Source organism: Limanda limanda, chromosome 8, assembly GCF_963576545.1.
Source record: "Limanda limanda chromosome 8, fLimLim1.1, whole genome shotgun sequence".
NCBI classification, from domain to species: Eukaryota; Metazoa; Chordata; class Actinopteri; order Pleuronectiformes; family Pleuronectidae; genus Limanda; species Limanda limanda.
The window spans coordinates 22,543,371-22,563,116 of NC_083643.1; the positions used below are offsets into that span (position 1 = coordinate 22,543,371).

At 39.2% G+C, this 19,746-nt stretch overlaps 1 protein-coding gene across 2 annotated transcripts; it reads right to left on the minus strand.

Annotated features, from left to right (window-relative positions):
• Positions 1 to 560: 560 nt before the first annotated feature.
• Positions 561 to 18,750, minus strand: scamp2 (secretory carrier membrane protein 2). Of its 2 annotated transcripts, XM_061076958.1 has the most exons (10): positions 18,607 to 18,750; positions 15,910 to 15,987; positions 15,455 to 15,541; positions 14,142 to 14,253; positions 9,008 to 9,136; positions 8,082 to 8,241; positions 3,946 to 4,047; positions 1,750 to 1,867; positions 987 to 1,138; positions 561 to 723 (listed from the first exon to the last, which is right to left on the minus strand). In XM_061076958.1, exons 1-9 carry the CDS (start codon positions 18,661 to 18,663, stop codon positions 989 to 991), a joined length of 993 nt encoding a protein of 330 aa, XP_060932941.1. In that variant the 5' UTR covers positions 18,664 to 18,750; the 3' UTR covers positions 561 to 723; positions 987 to 988. The 2 variants fall into 2 exon arrangements, with proteins under 2 accessions (XP_060932941.1, XP_060932940.1); XM_061076957.1 differs by having other exon boundaries at positions 561 to 1,138.
• Positions 18,751 to 19,746: the final 996 nt, after the last annotated feature.

A 19,746-nucleotide genomic window follows, 5' to 3' on the forward strand; every position in this document is an offset into this window, starting at 1 on the left:
TGGGTGTTAAAAAAGTCTGGTTCCAGACAGAAGTCAAAAACACATGTTGTAAAAAAATAACAGCAAAGTATTAAAGCCTGAGAGTTATGAGGGAGGCTCCTGGAACATACTTATTATTTTTCCTTATTTAATTAATCATTCAAGATTTAAATTAATAGTTACAGTAAAGAGTTTTATGCAAAACTGTAAGGCCAAACAGATTAACCCCAGGATTTATTTATTCTGTTGTCTCTCTTGTTTCAATGATATTTGAGTACATACACACACAAAAAAAAATGTTTTCCAACTGGATTCAAAAACATAATGAAATGCTTTTCAAGACCGAAATCAAACACACAGAAACACTTCATCTTATTTATATTACATGATCAGGTTCCGCCATCAATGTGGAGAAAAACACAAGCATACTGCACCCATGTGAATATACAGTATGTGACTAGCATGCCAGCACACACACACACACACACACACACACACACACACACACACACACACACACACACACACACACACACACACACACACACACACACACACACACACACACACACACACACACACACACACACACACACACACACGACTGGAGAGCGTTGCCAAAAAGTGCACACAAAATATACAAAGCCAGGAACCATTGAGACATCAGTCAACTTTATTCCTGCTTCCCACGTGTGAATTTACTCTCCCATTGACTGCCCTTCATCAGAGTTGGACCAAGTCAGTCTGCAGGAGACACACACCAAGTGTGAAAAGCAAAGCTAACATGGGGAATGCATGTGCGTTGATGGTGAAAGGATAACATAGCCTTACATAGCTCAAGGTCTATACATTATAAGGTTAAATTATAATTTTGCAGCCACTTTGGTGGCGGTTATCAGTGAACATAAACTCCCTCAATGATTCAGCCTTACTTTAGTTTAATTGTGTAAACCTTCAAAGATATAGACCTTGACATGTTGAACGGAGCTAATTTTAGCTCGGAGTACCATTAGTTGCTTCCCTGGAAGGCTCCCTGGGCGGCAGCAGAAGCAGCACCAGCGGTGGCTGTTTGGAAGGTTTTATTGGTGAAGACGCCCTGTGAGAATTCCTGCTGGGCCTTCTGGAAACTGGCTCCAGTACGACGGTACAAGCCGTGGACCTGAAGAGGAGGAGAGCGTGAGCTGTATCCAAAATGCTGATGTATGATCAAATAAGATAAGGTGGTTCAAATTTGACAAGAATACGTTTAACTTTATAACGTATAACTTAACAAAATGGTGATCTTCTGAACTCCCCCTTTTTAAAATGACCCATAAGCTAATGTTATTTTAAAATTAATTTTTTAATTCTTATGAAATTTTGACTTTATACTCAAAATCTCAGATTTTATTTTTTCAACAGTCCTAATATATCATTCTCTTTGTGAAATATTTTTCTCTTACCCACCACATAATTTTGTTAAAAACTGCAATAAAATAAGTGAAACTTTATTTAGCAACTAACACCATTTTCATTGCCTTTATAATTAGTGCCAATTTGTGTAGATCTTCATATCTTATTGTAATAATGAAATATGGGAAATTACAGGATCTATACAATTAAGTGTTACCCAGTAACGACAGTGAAAACTAGTTTTTTTACTGCCAATATGAAGCGTTTAATTTAGAAAAGATCAAGATAAAATGAAAGACCTGTCAAACTTAATTCATCCTGGTCAAACTAAGTCCCCTCAGAGACTGAAGATGTGAAGAAAACTGAACAAACTCTCACCATCTTGAGCAGGACGATAGTTAGCACAGCGCACATCGTGAAGAGGATGGCCACTGCGATCATGATGGCTCCCACTGCTTTGTTTTTGCCGATGGCTGTGAAGGCGGTGATCCAACCGCTAGAGTCAACAAACATAATTTTTCATGAACCCATTGACAACGTGAGTTGAACTGAAGGTCATCTTCAACAGTATGATCCATTTATACACTTGCATGCAGTTAACATGAGTCCTAGACGAAAGATTGAGGGATAGAAAAAGATTTTGAGGAAGCTGCATGAAAAGCTGAGATGCAGGAAGAAAGAATGAAAGTCAGCAATCATAGAGTTGTGATGAAAAAAAGATTCCCATCACTAAATTCATTAAACATGAAATATGGACATCATAATGATGTGCAAGATAGGAAGTGTGCTTGTTGCTTGATTTGGGACAAGAGAAGCACAGGTCGGACTAAGTGATGATGATAGTAATGGTTATTATTTACTGTTCGAATAAATTACATTGGTGGTGACAATATGAGGTCATGTTCTCACGAGTCTTCTCTTTTTTTTCTGTTTATTCATGAATTTATTAATAAAGTGTACTCATCACTCACTGTGATATATTGTCTTGTGATGCATTGTTTAAAAAAATAAAAAAAGGTTAATCACAGTTATAAAAAATAAACAATATATAATAAATCAATCATGAAAAAAATACTGAACAAATTTTCATGTTAATATCCCCAAAAAACTTTTTTTGCATATAACATTTTAGATGACAGATCAAACATCAAAATTCAAAGGCAAACCACCCACACCCTAGTCTCCCATCACCTTTAAAAGCGTGTACTTGCACCTTTACAGATTGTTTTATCAGGACAGATTTGGAAGACAGTACGACACAACGCTTTTCTGCAAATAGAACACGTTCACACAACCACGAGATAATCTGTGTGGAGCAAGTGGAGGGTTCACTTTTGTGCCTGTGTGGGTGCATGTTACTATCTTAATAATCTTGATAATAATACATCTTTAAATTAAAAGTGAACTACATCATCTAAGAGTTCAGACCAAGGTTTTTGTTGGTTCAGTCACTTTCCACTGTGTCAAGACAGCAATGTGTCAACAATGCACCTGACCACACTTTATTTGAAGACCAACACGCCCATGGACGCTGAGATGGGCATAAGTGCATTAAGTATTTACACAGCGTGCATTCTAGGAAGGTGATAACTATGACGATCTGAGACCAGACATGTGTCGCACTAGGTGTCACTTTCTACCAGGTCTAGGAGCTGAACCTTAGGTCATTTTTGAATTAGAAAGGAAATCCCAATTCTGTGATTTTGTATGGTATTGAGATTTTGAGAATAAAGTTGGAATATTATGGAAAAAAAGTCAAAATTACAAGCGCAGGAATATCAGACGATACGCTTTTTGCCCGTGTTAAAATGAGAAATGTGGAGCTTCTGGTTAAGTTATAATTTAGTTTAAGTTTCACAAATAACAAAATAACCAAACTTTTGGCTCATTAGCATTATTATCATATGTGTCAGCATTTCGAGAAGATTGTGTAAAAAAATTGGGTCTATACAGAAGAAGGAAACACACACGCCAAGTGTGAACTGATAAAGTGTGAAGCCCATCCATTTACCGATTCTCTTGTTTTGCCAAAACCAAAATACACGAATGATCCTAATTGAAAGAAGCGAGAGGAAAACGAGTGTTGGCAGAAGGCAGCAGAAGGCAGCAGAAACTTACAGAGTTAGCAGCAGACAGAGAGCGGCTGGATAGAGACGAAGGATGGAAAGTCTCTGTCAGAAGAGATGGAAGAATGTAGAAAATAAGAAAAGAAAAGAAAGAGGAAAGAAGCTTATATGCCACCTGACTGGTAGTAATTCAGACACTCAAGACAAGGCACAATAAACAGAGAACCATTTGAGAAAAGTTGTTATATTCTAAGTGTTACCTATTCAAACTAGGAAGTGTAATAGTCTAATCTAGAGGCTTAATCTAAAAATGTACGTGATTTGGAATTGGACATTATTTTAACTTATTATATGAATTTTATCAAACCAAAGTGGAAATGTTGCAAGATACACAAGACAACAACTGAGCACATTTTAAAGGCATTGAGGATCAAGGAGTTATCAATCCAAACTATTTGTTAACTTCATTTTTTTAAATGTTAACAATAAAACCATCTCTTCGACTCACCTGTTCCCCCAATTGGGGATACCTACAGCCTGGATGACGGCGATCACCACTTGGCAGAAAAACACGAAGAAGAAGAAGAAGAAGCTGAAGGAGCTGTCAGTCCTAAAAATGAGAAAAGATGAATTTTACTAAAAACATTACATTTTATTCATTACAAATATTCTCAAAGAAATGTAGCCCAGTTAAAAAATTTAAGTGATGACTTCATCATCTAATACAGGGGTCACCAACACGGTGCCCGCGGGCACCTGGTCGCCCGCAGGGACCCCGCGAGTCGCCCGCAAGGCATGCTCTAAATTAAAACAGAAAAAAACAAAAAATTTTAAAAATTTTTTAAAAAAAAACAAAAAAATAATTAAATTTTAAATTTAAAAAATAGTCAAACCGCCATCTCACTCTATGCCAGTGATTCTCAAACAGCTAGGGCGCGCGACCGGGAGGGGGACGTGTGTGTGTGTGTGTGTCCAGACAGCACATTCTCAAACTGTGTGGGGCGCGCGACCGTTAGGAGGAAATGTGAGGCGAAACTAATATTAGAGCCGAACTAATGTTTTGACGTCTGCGTCTCTTTAACGGCGGAGCAGTAAACAAATCGCTCTTTCGCCGTAGCCAGTGGTCGGCAGCCCGCGGCTTCAGCCCCTCTGCAGCGGCTCCCTGTGCAGTGACGTGCACGTCGCCCACACACTCAGGCCCCGGGGCTCCGCCCCGCCCCCACCCACTCACTCAGAGACACACACAGTGTAGAGCATCGTTCACGTGAAGCAGCCGGTCAGCGACAAACAAGAGACAGTGTTCAAAAACCAAGTTGAAAACAAAGTACGATGAAACCTGTCTTGCTCTTGGGTTCACAGTCAATGTGGTAGGACATGAGGAGAGACTAGAGTGTATTTTATGTCTGAAAACTCTATGAGACCAAACAAATTAAGAAGACACTAAGAAACATTACACCCTGTTACATGCATGTGTTCTTTTTGGTTGAGCTTTATCATCTTTGTGACAAAGTGATTTTAATTGAATGAATTTTTTCTCTATTTTTTAAAAAGTACAGACTGATGGAGGAATGTAGTGATAAATGTCACCAAGTTGAAAAGAAAGTAAGATGAAGCCTGTCTTGCTCTTGGGTTCACAGTGAATGAAGGAGGACATGAGGAGAGACTTGTATGGATTTTAGATCTGAAAACTCTGGCAGCTGACAGTATGAGACCCAAAAATTGAAGAAGAGACTTAGAAACATTACACCGCAGTCATATGCATGTGTTATTTTTGGTTGAGCTTTATCATCTTGTAACAAAGTGCTTATAAGTGGTTATTTGGTTATTTTTTATCTACTTTTGAAAAAGAACAGACTGATGGAGGCATGTAGTGATAAATGTTACCAAAAGTACTTCGATTAAGTTGAATTTAAGCAAAGTTTAACAGAAATAAATGTTGCATGTATTAATATATCTGTTTCCTACAATCATTGTTGTGGAAATCATTGTTAATAATTATTCCGAGGAATAATTAACATTAACTTGATCAGACAGTCTCTTCACATATATTATTAATAATATTAAAAGGTGATCTGTGCAACTCTGTTATTCAGGACGTTTGTATCAAACAAGCAGTGGTGTATAAAGTACTTGAAAGCCATACTTGAGTAAAAGTACAGATATCTTACTTGAAAGTGACTCCGGTAAAAGTAAAAGTCACCTGTCAGAAAATGACTTGAGTAAAAGTCTTAGAGTTGCTCATATTAAATGTACTTAAGTATCAAAAGTATCTGGTGTTGAAATGTACTTAAGTATCAGAAAGTAAAAGTACAAGTACCAAAATTAAAAATGCTAAGTGCTTTTTATAGTAGGCCTTGTTCAGTTCAGGATTTATTTCAACTGACTGAAAAATTATAACAACACTATATATATATTGCATAATTTTACAAATTTTGAACCCGAGATGCCGAGGTTAAAAAAGTATTGGACAAGTGCATCTGAACTTCTAGAGACAACAAAGAATCAACACAACAGAATAAACAAGTGCCTCTTGATTCTACCTAAGAACACTAGACCTGCCACTAATAGACCAAATGAACCTTTTGTGTCTATTAGCTGTATTGTGTAACTGCCTGGATGTTTACCTGCCTGTAATCCTGCTCGCCAGCTTGTCCACACATCTACATGTAAGCCTGTTTATTTATCATTAGACTATCTTCATTGGATGGGCCTGTGTTTGTGTTTGCATTTGTTTGAAGCAGGGTGACAATACACCTGTAGGGTATCTTGCCTGTAGGGACGACAAAGTGAAGTCACAACCCTGCTTGAAGTTGTTCCAATATTTTCTTTAAGAAAAGTTAACCACTTGCTGCTTCGAGCTATGTATTTATGTGCAGATGTTGACACGAAGCAGGAAAGGGAAAACGAATGGAAAAAGGAATACCTTCAAAAAATTATGTAAAGTCACCTAATAAAAGCCATCAAAAAGCAAATTCATTTGCCTGAATAATAATCCTTACAATTTCAATAGGGCCTCACGTCTGTCAGTGCCTGTCAGTGCCTGTCAGGGCTTTGGCCCTAATAATAAAGACTGAACCGAGCTCCTGCAGGAGCAAGAGAGCGAGAGAGAGGTGCGCCGTGCGTAAAGGTGCACGTTCCGCCAACCTCCGCTGCTCAAGTAACGAGCCAGTTTTGAGAATGTAAGAAGTAGAAAGTACAGATATTTGTGCTCAAATGTAGCGAGTTAAAAGTTGTCAGGAAAATAAATACTCAAGTAAAGTACAGATATGTGAAAAATCTACTTAAGTACAGCAACAAAGTATTTCTACTTTGTTACTTCCCACCACTGGAAACAAGTAGCCCTTCGTACTACTCAGTACCTTCGAAGTAGCTCTCAGTCTAAAAAAGGTTGGTGACCCCTGATCTAATACATTGTTATTAAGGAAGCACAAATTATCTGGAGACGCTGTATGTGAAAAAACGCATATGTCCAAGTCTGTAACTGCGTCTAAGTTTTTCCTGCCATCCCCCTATTTGAAACTCTGCATAATGTCTGAGTGAGCCCATGTGAGAACACAGCAGGAGATTATCTGGAGAATTCACTGCGAGTGAGTGGGCTTGTTGAGGATGTTCATAACACGCGACAGACGCAAAACGTAAAAGAAAAAAGGAATACAAATATCTCAGGATAAAAAGTTGTGAAACACATATAAGCAGAGGCGGGTAGTAACAGATTCCATTTACTACGTAACATAAACTTGAGTAGATTTTTCAATAAATTCTACTACTGAGAGAAGTTGGTTTGCAAAATACATTTTACTCCTACTCAGTTACACTTATGATGAAAAAAAAATACTTCTACTACGTTACATTGGGTCACAGACTTCTCAGAACTTTTCTGTAACTAAAGCACTGGTGGCAACCGAAGACCTGGTGTCGTTTTTTTGTAGTCTGCATCTTCATATCTTTGATATATTTGTTTTGGAAACTGAATGTATGTGCACACACAACGCAGGCTGCATCCAAGTTTTTCTTGGGAGGATTCATTGTTTTTTGTTCTCGAAATTTTGGCATTTGCCTATTCACTTTATCAATTACAATCAACGTGCACTTTATATTACCTCTTAATATCCTGTTTGACCGCAATACATTCTAATGAGGTTACTCAATACTTGAATAGTTTTTTATAAGATACTTTTTTACTCTTATTAAAGTACTTCTTATTTTTACGAGTACTTTTGCGTTTACTTCAATCATTATAATTTTTAAGTTACAATACTTTTACTTGAGTACCGTTTCTGTTTTCTCTACCCACCACTCTGTAGAAGACACCAGTTAAGATGTCAACTTGGAGAGACAACGAGATTTGAGAGCTTCTGGTGACAACGGCTGACGCTGGTGATAATGTGCTGTAAATAAAAAACATGTGATCTCCGCAGTGGAAGGAATACATTCCCCACCTGAATGACGCTTCAGCCTTCAACTGAACGCTCTGGAGTGTTCTGTGTTGTTGTGAATGCATCTGACCACAGAATCTCCTGCTGCAATCTCCAAACGTGAATGCAAGACATTTTCAGACATTCTCTTGAGATAATGTCAAACATTCTCCGGGGTTCATGTCTGTAAATGATATATGCATCCAAGATTGACAGCTGACAGACTCACCTGAAGGCCTTGTAGATGGGCCGGTACCAGCAGAGGAAGGAGCAGGGGGTGAAGAGGACTATCCAGAGAATAGAGAGGCCAAAATCCATACCGTAAGATGTATCCGTGGTGAAGACAGCCAAACAAGCCAGTAGATTGAGGAACAGGGTCACACAGTAGACTGATGAATCAGTAAAGAAAACCATGTGTCAATCACCCAATCGATCGATTAATAATAACATTAATATCTACATAATCTTCATTCACAGTGTATAAACAAAAGCCACTCCATTACAATACAGTAATAATTGTTAGCAATGTCCTTACATCCGGGTGACTGTTATGAGGCTCTTATCAAACAACGCATTGTTAAGAGGTACTACACCCAAACTGGACTAAATCAACATGAAGTGTCAACATAACAGTCTTAGTTGAGGACTAATAAACTCAAATCTCAAGGAAAAAAGAAAAAAAAACTTAACCGTTAAATGTTAATGATTCACATTATCATGAGTTGGCAGAATGCATGTGTAGCTTATTTATGTTGTCACAGCATTATAGAACTGATACTACTGTGAATCACAACATCAGTGATTACAGTTCCAATGAACCCCAGTGCCATTTATTGAAACACAATATATGTTGGTGCAAAATTAAGTTAAAAACAAGTTTTAAAATGTTGAATGGTGTGACATCTCAAGTGCCATTTAATGTATATAAGAGTAAAAATGCTAATATACAACTAGTATTACCTCCAGTGGTAGTATGCCTCCGGTACAGTTTAAGGCAACATACATATTTTTTTGTCAAGACTCAAATGAGGTCACGGTAACCTTTGACCACTGAAATCATAAAAGTTACTCTGTGTTCAAGTGACTATTATTAATTTCCTCTTACATTTCAGCACTAGCGCCTTAAGTCAAACATGTCATTATTTATGTACTTACACATCCAGAGATAATATATCATCTTGCACACTCTCTGATACTCGGGAGGGATTTCCTCTGAGAAGTCCTGATAGAAACAGGGTTTGATGGGGAAGCTTCTGGGTAGTGGAGGCCAGTTGTTCTGTTTACCTGTCAACATAGAAACAATATCATCCCTGTTAGAAAGGCAACTCATTGTCTTAAAATAAAAAAAACACTGCCCGAAGGGCGGGAGTCAATAAACAGAACCATTTTTATTCTGGTAGGATAGATAATTTCCCTTAATAATGGTTATTATATTGGCCAACATTTACTAGGCAGCGCAGCAGTACTACAAGTACCCATGCACTCAAACACAACAGGTAGATTTTCCATGCATTGTGGCATAAAAGAGGTATTTTCCTAATATTGCTGTTAATCAAGTTGTGTTTTTGGTTGTAAATTTGGTATACACGCTATCAAAACAATTGGTCGGGAACACCCACCCACCCACCCACCCACCCACACCCACACACACACACACACACACACACACACACACACACACACACACACACACACACACACACACACACACACACACACACACACACACACACACACACAGAGCAAGGGCATGGGTAATTCTCACATGTTATTTAAACCCCTGCAGTACGCAGACATTCCAACTGAGCTTTTCTATACATTTTAATATACCGTTGCTTTTATTTTATTAACACAGCTTGAATACACACACACACACACGCACGCACACAAGTTCTTCAGTTTTATGATGCAATGCAGTGTTTTGACTTCATTGTTGCAAAAGAAGCGACGCCCCTTTTACCCAGGAACATAAATACGAAGTCAGCAGGTTGTTTTTATAAAGATCATCTCAAAGTGTGATGATTAGAAAACAACAGAGGAGCAGAGTCTCTTTTTGACCAGCGGAGTAATGAGCCTCAGGGCAGTGGGCTTGCCAAGGGGGGGTGGACAAAGCCTGAAAGAGTTTGTCCTTTTAAGCTTTAGGTGCAGCACACAAGTCTAAACTGAATGACTGTCAGCACTAGGGATGGGTATCAAACCGGTTCCTGTTTAGAACCGGTTCCCAGTGAACCGATTCCTTGGAATCGTTGGCGAAATTCTTTAACGATTCTGTTAACGGTTCCCTGTGCCGTTGCGCATGCGCAAACTTTTTCATTCAGACGGCAGCAAACATGGCAACCAGGCAGAAGCGATCTCCTGTCTGGTTGTATTTCACACGATTAAATGACAGCAACGCCACTTGCAACGCGTGCAAAAGGGCTATTTCGTCGAAGGGAGGAAATACGACAAACATGATGAAGTATTTGAACTCGCATGGAATAAAGTTACAGCCGGTGTGTCATGTGCTTGATGCTTGCAGCAGCGCAGCTAACGAGAGCGCTGCATCTCTTCCTATCCAAGGTAAGCTCCTCAAACTTGTGTGAAGCAATTTGCCTTTATTGTGCGTAGTCGATCGAGTAATCTTCTGTCCCGTCGTTTGAAGCATACATTTTAGCTCCGGCATTGGTCTCCCATTATCGTCAACGTTGCAGTAGCTTGATTATATAAACAATAACAGTGCGCTCCCAACCGTGGTTGGGAGCGCACTGATATTGTTGCGCTCCCAACCACTCCCAACCCCAGCGCACTGTTATTGTTACTGTTACTGTTATTTAGCGCACTATTATTTTACCGGCTCGTTGTCTTGCCGGTAACCAGCCGTCCGGTCGTGTTTGTTAGGGACGAGGAGACGTGCTCTTAGCGTTCAATCACCGTCACTTCTTTATTGCTCTCTCCGTACACAGGAGTCACACACACATCGCACTAGGTGTTCTGTTACTTTTCGTAATCACCCACAACACGTAGCCCCCTACCCACAATGCACAGGTACCTTACCCACAATGCTTAGGGGTACTACGTCACACCACAACAACAACACTTCTCTAGGGGGCAGGCCATACCTGCAACAACAGGTTCTGCGTCCCCTGACCACACGTCCCTGCTCCAGACCCTGTCTATTGTGTTAGTGCCATTTGTTTCATTGTGTAAACCAGCTTTCACTATGTAAATAATCTCCATTTCCATCCATTTAATTTAGCAGATGATGACTTTCAGAGTCAGGCAGGTTCAGAGGCTGGTAGTCGATCTTGGTCAGAAGCTGCAGCTAGCAGGTCTTGTGCACCTCTGGCCAATCCTTTCACCATGGCAGGGAAAAATAAAATGACTGAAGAGAGGATTAACGAATGTCACCGAGCAGTGACTAAGTTTGTGGTGAAAGGTTTGCACCCTTTTACTACGGTAGATGCCCCAGATTTTCGGTAGGTTAATTTGTTGTATTTTGTCTGACATGCCAGCTAAAATAGAATGTCAAAGTTGCATGTTGTTATTCTAACCAGCATAGTTCTGTTCCATTCCTTCATCCCACTATATATTTTCTATAGGGAGATGACAAAGATTCTCAACCCAAGGTATAAAGCCCCAAACAGAGACAGTTTGGCAAACCAACTGATCCCTGCTTGGTATGAGGTTGAAAAGAAGAATCTTATGTCAGAGCTGACACTTGTCAAGAAGGCAGCCATCACTGCTGATGGATGGACAAGTTTCAGTCAAGACCATTACCTAACAGTAACGCTGCACTGGGTCAGGGATGGCCAGAATAAGGAAAAAGTCCTGAAAACTAAGGCAGTGTACCAGGCACAGACAGGGTCAGCTGTGGCAGAGGAGATAGATGGGATCCTGGAGGAGTTCAAAGTGAGGCAGAAGGTAGTGGCAGCCACCGTCGACAACGCAGCTAATATGAGTGTAGCCGTGAACGCTCTTCACATGACCAAGTTGCCATGTTTCGCGCACACACTAAACCTCGGAGCTCAGAAGCTGTACAACTGTCATACGATTTCCAACTGGGTGGCAAGGATTCGTTCTGTGGTTGTTTGGATGAAGAGATCCCACATGGCCAAAGTTATCCTCAAGGAGAAGCAAGAACTCCTCAGTAAGAACACATTTAAAATACTTTCTTTAGATCATAGCCAAATACGCCAACATACATATGTTAATGTAAATGAGCAGATTATGATCAATTTAAAATGATAAACTACTTGTAATAAAATATTGTTTATTGTAAACTTGTATGTGTGTGTTTGCCTTTCAGAGCTGCCAAAGCACATGCTCCTCTTGGATGTGAAGACGAGATGGAACTCCCTGTTTTTGATGATGGAAAGATTCTGTGAGCAGTTTCCTGCCATCCAAGCTGCAGCTATAGAACCACGGCTAAGAAAGCCCATGCAAAAGGATAAGTAAGTAATACTGTTTTAAAAAATAAATAAATAATAATATGGCTTATTTAAAACTTGATGGACTAAAGCAATTAAAAGATTTTTTATGCAATATATATTAAAATGTTTTTGTTATATTGCAGACTGGCCATAATGGGCAACGAGGACTTAAGGAAAGCAGAGGAGTTTGTGCTGCTGATGCGGAAGCATTACACATCCACACTTGCTGTCTCCAGTGACAAAAGTCCAACCTGTGGCCAGATACTGCCTATCCTCCAGAAGTTGCAGAAACATTACACAGTGCAGGCAGATGACCCTGCTTTCGTGAGGAGCGTTAAAGAGAACATTTGGAACGATCTTTCAAAACGCTACCAGGTACAGTGACTGACATTTATTAGTCTATTATTAATAATATATGACAGTTAATCATATACACTAAATGAAATTCATATTCAGTAACATTTACCCCTAATTTTGTGTTGTCTGTCCATCTCTTTAAACTTAAGGATGCTGATGTCAAGGCATTCCTGGAGGAGGCCACTGTGTTAGACCCCAGATTCAAATCCAAACTGGATAGGGATGAGATCTGGGACAGGGTCAGGGAAGCAGCAGTGGCAGCAAACTCAGAGGCAGCTGCAGATGAGGTATCTGAATTTGACAATCCCTTTGATTGTAGCACATTTCTCTCTGGCTCTGTGGTTCTTACATGGTGAATTTCTTCTAAAGCTGTCAGAGCAAGGAGAGACACAGAGGCAGGGGGATGAAGAGGAGGAAGAAGATGACTATGTAAATTCAGCTCATTTTGATAAATAATATTGATAGATGGCATGGATTTTTTGATTATTTAATTTAATCCAAACCATTTGGTTATGTCCATTTAATTTCAGACACCAGCCGTAAAGCAGAGAAAAAAGACAGCATTGGAGGAACTCTTTGAAGAGGAGGACCGTGAGCTGCAGTCCCTGCAACAACAACAGCTCCCTGAGTCCATGGCCCAGAGAGTGCATCAAGAGGTCCAGCTGTACAGAAGTCTGCCCTCCATCCCCTCTACGAATAACGCCACCCTTTGGTGGTGGGACCAGAGATACCGTTTACCCCTGCTGTCAGGTCTAGCTGAGTCCTATCTGTGTGTTCAGGCATCCTCCACCCCATCTGAGAGAGTGTTCTCCACGGCTGGAGACACAATTAGTCCTGAGAGATCCCGTATCCTTCCGGAGAAAGCAGACATGCTTATTTTTCTGCACAAGAATTGTTGATTTTGTTGATTATAATTGCTGGTGCAGACTTGATGGTATTTGCCACTGCTAGTTTAATTTTTGGCAGCTCAGTTTTCATATACCCTTTTTAAGAAAGGAAGGAGCATTGTAGTTTCTAGTAACATGTTTAAATTAAACAGAGTAAGTTTTATTTAAGTTATATAAGTTTTATTTTATCGTAATTTCTACAGAAGAATGTCAGGTTTATCTTTAGTTCAAGAGGAATACGTGAATGTTTTTGGTTATTTAAAAAATGTAAATGTTTATGTATACATACTGTATATGGTGTGCATCATTATAGAAAATTATATAAAAGAAAATTAATGTAAATAAACCCGTTTGTGCTCTTTTTTCCCCCCCTTGCCCAAAAAGAATCGATAAGAGAATCGATAAGGAATCGAATCGATAAGCAGGAATCGATAAGGAATCGGAATCGTTAAAATCTTATCAATACTCATCCCTAGTCAGCACTGACCACTGTCATACTGTTTAACCCTTAAACTTTTTGTGAACTCAAAACGCTTCACCCAACCCTCCATCAGCACAGTTGTGAGTAGATTAGTAGTTAATTTTCATTTTTTGTTTAACTATCCCCCTAAGAGAAGAGGGTTTGTCTTTAATGACCTGTCGGCCCTCTGTTCTGGAGCTCCAGCTCTCTGCGGTCCAGCTCAGCAGCTTTTCTCTCCAGCTCCTCCTGCTGCCTCAGCAAGTTGGCCTGAGCTGCAGCAGCCGCTACCTGAGAGGAGAGAGTCACAAGCACATAAGTTAACAAACATATCAGATATACAGACATATCAGCAGCCCACAGTACACACAAATTTGGAGCTTAGACATATTACAAAGCAAAAATCCCAAAATAACAATGGTACAAACATCAGCCGGCACATATTCAATATTAACTACTATATTTAACATCTGAAGTAGGGATGAACCACTGTAAAAGGAATATTAAACAGTAACATTCCGAGCTTCATTTACAGATGTTTATATGAGTATATACAGGCTTTTTTTCCTATCTTTATTCAAGAGCATGGTCCTTCAGTTTCAGAGTGGGTGTGTTAGCTTTCCCTGATCTTGCCCTCCTGCCTTACACAATGGCTTCTCTTCACTGTGCTTGACGGTAAACCTCAACCACACTGAGGACATGCCATTTAATTTGTCAACACTTCACCAAGCATTCAGTAGAGACTCAGAAATAACATTGGTGGTAACCTTTCTTTCAAGAGTCTTAAACTGCAGTCCTCTCAATAGACCCGTTAGTGTGTTGTTGAATGCTGGATTCTCTTATATGCAACAAGATTTATTTATTTTCACTCATGGCAAAATTACCCTTGTATGAAGAATGAATCTGTGACCTTTTCCCCCTGAAATTTGTTTTAATTCCACCTTAACAACTCCTGCACCACCCTGTCTGTTTTTCCTTTGTGTTGTGTGTGTGTGTGGGTTTCCTGGTGGGAGGAGCTAGGAGCATTAGTGGCAACTGTGGGCACCTGGGGCCCAGAGCTTCAATAAAATATATAGTTTATGACACCAGCTACAAGGAAATACTGTCCTGTAATCTAATAACCTCCAACAAAGAGGTTTTGCTTTTACCCTGGTCTTTTTGTTTGTTGGTGTTTGTTTGTTATTCAGCAGGATTACACAAAAACTTCACAACAATTTACCACAATACTAATTTTTGTTACAGATCCAGATCAGGCAAACAATGCAAGAATGTTTTTTACCTTCTGTAACAGTTTGACTTAGGGCATTTCAAAACAAAATCTGGCAAGTTTTCGGAAACTGATATCTATGAATGTGTGCAATGTGGTGTTTGAGCTTAATTGAATAAGGGGACAGTTGGGCCTTGGCAAGGGTATGTGATCTACTGAATGCCATTCTAGTTCAACATAGTATTTTTTCTACTGCAGCCGTTAAGGGGAGAGTTTGTGACTCACCTTTGGACTGGGCTCTGTAGACGGCTGTAACACAGCAGGCTGGTAGGGAGAGGTGGCGGCTGGAGTTGTGTTACTCGCTAGGCCATCCTGAAAAATAATAAAAGCAAAAAAAACAGTGGAGGTGTATGAGCATGTGACAACAAGATCAAGACAAACATGTGAATGGAGGAAGTCAATGGAATTAAAATTGCAAATGGTAAGACAAAGCAGGAGGATAGAAAACAATCGGTTAAAAAAAGGAGGAAGGAAGAGAAGAAATCCAAAACAAACAGACAAAACAGTGAGTAGGCGATGACAACATAACAAGAGGAGAAAAAGTGAGAAAGAAGAAAAGATAGAAGAAAAGTAAAGACAGAGATGAGCAGGGAGAAAAAGGAGATAAAAAAACAGGAGTAGGAGTAAGAAAAAAATAAAAGACCAAAATAAGATAATGCAACAGTTTGGAAAAGACTTACTGTGGGATGGCCAGGGAAAGGGTTGTACTGGTCAACTGTTTCTATACTGGAGTTTGTCACTTGTGTGACAGAAGGATCCTGAAAAAACACACGTCACCATCAGCTCATCACCACACACAAACAAAAATGAACATATGAAAGAGGCAAACAAAGACCAAAGCAAACAAGTGACCACAACAGAACAAAAAGGTAATTTAAGAAATAGTAAGCAATGCTAAGGAATATTATTAATAAGGAAGATAAAAATTAATCAATTCTAAAACATATTTCTTTTTGTGAAAGTCCTTTATTAACTTTTGAATTATTTCCTTGCAGAGAGCACCAGATGCTGCTGCACCTTGAATTTACCCTAAACTTGAGTCTGAAAATGTAAAAGCAAAGTAAACTGCTGTGACCAATTTGTAAAAGTGAAGTATAATAACCTCCAGATATTGTTGCAGTTACCCCTGAAGGTCCTGTTGAATCATTACCTTAGAAAAACTTATTTGTTAACAGGAGGAAGGAACAGACCATTGGTAAACATTCATTGACTGAAATTGCTGCCTCACTCAACATTACTTATCTTATATCGACACACCTGTAAAACTTCCCAGCAGAAAACGTGAGGATGACGTTACAGTTTATACCTAATACTTAACATTTGGAGAGACCTAGACTTAAATTTAAAATACATTATATACTCGATAAAGTGTTCGTCCCCCTAGATTTGTTTTACATAATGTAAAACAAATCCCTGTTAAGGGGGATTTCTTTGTTGAGCAGCACAGCCTATGGAGATATGCAAAACTTTTGCGTGAGTTCACCATATGGAAAGGCCAGAAAAATATCCTGCTGATGGACGACTGAAGAACTGCTCATACCTTTTGATGACGCATGTCAGTGAATTAAGAACTCTTTACGTAAAGTGATGACTGCCATTACACCTCTAAGCTGGGAGAAGCTAGTAGTGGCAGCACACACACTTTTCTAATACCCTTTGAATACTTGGGTGTGGCTGTTTTAAACATTTCATAACTACAGTAGAATATTGCTACTAAACCCACTTAAGCCGCTCGAGTTCGACAATCCTACAACTTAAAGAAATACACATTCATAAAACACAGCATATTGAGGGGAGGGGGGGACACATTTGATTTCAAGATCGCAAATAGTTCAATTATTGTTTTTAGGGTCCTAACTATTTGGTCAAAAATATGACAATTATTAATATTTTAATAGACAATACGCTTTAACAGGGTCATGTTGAAGTGCACAACATGGCATTGAAAGAATATTACAGCTGGGTTACTAGGTTATTTATTCAGCCATTTCCACACCCAGCAGACAAACAGTGGTGACCACTGACGTCACAGCATTTGTGCACCTGATATTATAACACACTCTGCACCACTGTATAAGTCACAGTGTTATGTAACTGCAGTGCAACATACCAAGTATTATCCATCAAAACAAACTTTTACAGAACAGCTTTTGGTATCATGTATGCCTCTTTTATCATTTTCTTTTGCCATTCTTTTTAAACAATGTATTATTTTACCTACCGTCTTTGAGTTTAGATTTTGTATTCTATCATTTGCTGTCTTTGATTTTAAAAGACATTCATTTTCTTCGGAATTGTCTTTGGAGCTCGACTCATATGAGGGACTGAAGCAGGGTGTCACAACCATTGCTATTTCTCGGTTGATCATTTTTCTTTTTTAATGTGCCCAACCTTTACAGAGGTGCAATATAAAAACAGCAGAGGCCCACGTTAAAAAAAAATGTTAACACTGATAAAATCTGATTGAAACTTATCCCAAATTGTTGTCTGATGTTATCTCTCTGTCTGGCCTTGAGTCACTCAAAACAGTGAGCCAATCAGTGGAGAGACACTGAGCCCCAAAAGAAGCCAGGCCCTAAACCTCTCCTCTGATTGACTAATCATCCTGTTGCTGCAGGATCTCCAGAGAGAAACGTCAAATAAAGCACAAGACAGGTGGACTTTAATAAATTAAAAATTTGAGTTATTGAATCACTGTTTTCATTTTTCAAGTAAATATGCCAAACAAGAGTTAAATTCTAGTTTCTTAAATTAATACTTTTTAGGGCACAACAACAATGAGGGTACAGTGCTTTCTGTAGACTGGACTTGGAGGCTACATCCTGCAGATTATAAATGATATGAGTGACACCACTGCATGTACATTGATAAGCATGAAATGTAGTGTCTTTGGATAGTATGGATAGTTAACTGGCAGTACAATTAATCTCCATTTATAAACTTCTACTCAACTTCATTTCAGAGGAAAATTGGTCCTATTTCCTGCACTACATATGTCTGACAACTGTAGTCACGATTAACTTATGACCAGAAGGGCATATCAAATATGATATATCACATCACATTCAACATCTTAGAAATTCCTCACAATGATTCCTCCCCATCCAAAGTAAACGGTGACACTTGTAATGTGACTACAAAGGTTTGACACACATTCCTCAGAGTCTACAAGTTAACTTCCTGCAACTGAACGCAATTGATGCCCCGCCCCATTTCCTAGCACAGTTCGCTGATTGGCTAGAGCCTTGTCAATCAGCCGGCTTCGCCGAATGCCTTTCAAGACAGCAGCAGTGGGTCCCGCCCCGGCATCAGCAAGTTTCCGTTTATCAAATATGTCAGCACCCGAGTGAGCCTCAACAAACAGCGAACACACTTACATTGAAGGGGTTGTCACCGGCGGGCTGTGCGAACGGGTTATGTTCAAATTCCGACATTTTGAAGAAGGCGGCGGGTCTCTCCTCTGTGAGCGGGGAACAAACAACTCTCTCCTCCCTGGCGCTGCGGTTGCCTCTCCTATCCACTTCCTCAAATGGAGCTGATTGCGCATGCGCACTCAGACAGCTGGACAGTGACGTGTACGTCAGTTGACACATGTAGTCACGTCGAAACCAGAGCACGCCCCCTGTGAACTGTGTTTTTCATTAATTCTTCAAAGTGGAGCTCTGCACTGTAGGTTCTAATGAGTCGCTTACCTACGTTGGTTAAAGACAAACCCTTCACGCTTTTGAGTATTTTATTGTTTGAATAAAGTCAATACATCATTTTGCAATATATAAAATGAAAGGCCTAGTTCACCCAAAAATAAAAGTTCCCTCATTATGTACTCGCCGCTATGCCGATGGAGGTGTGGTTGAAGTGTTTGACTCCACAACACACTGTTTCAACAGCTTTGCAGCCAAATCCAATACAATTTAAGTAAATGGTGACCTTTTCTTCAAACTTATAAAAAACAAACATTTCTCCGCTCCTGTGGTGTCATCTGTGTCGACATCTGCTGTTATAACAGGTCTGGTTGTATTTTCCAACCTTAATTCACTTTTACAGATGTGAATGGTTCTGGCAATGTCAGGCTTTAAATTGAGGTCAGAAATAGATATTTTAAAAATCATCGTAACACAAACATTTGAAAGCATCTAGGAATAATTGAACACAATAAAAAAAATGTTACAGGGTTTACATGCAGAAGGGGCACCTAAACTGTTACTTATAACTTGATTTTGTCCTAAAAACCTACCACGAAGAATGTAAAAAAAAGATTTTAAAGAAGACTTAAAAAAAGTTTAAAAAGGAGTGAATAAAATACCACTCATACTCATTAAAAAGCTTTTTCAAGCATTTCAAAGCAATAAACCTGAAAAAACAATGGATAAATAAATGAATAACAGGACCATAAGAAAAATAAGATACTAGGTGTGCACATCCAATGGCTATAATACAAGAGAAATATACAAATTGCAATTGGGATTAAAACTGAAACATGTTTTAATTCATCAATTTGTTAAAATAGAAATAAACAC

Coding starts and splice junctions, on each gene's coding strand:
- scamp2 (XM_061076958.1), bottom strand. CDS start 18,663: ATGTCGGAATTTGAACATAACCCGTTCGCACAGCCCGCCGGTGACAAC. Junction 15,542..15,909: donor CTTTCCCTGGCCATCCCACA/GTAAGTCTTTTC, acceptor ATTATTTTTCAG/GATGGCCTAGCGAGTAACAC. Junction 9,137..14,141: donor CCAGAACAGAGGGCCGACAG/GTCATTAAAGAC, acceptor CTATGTTGACAG/GTAAACAGAACAACTGGCCT.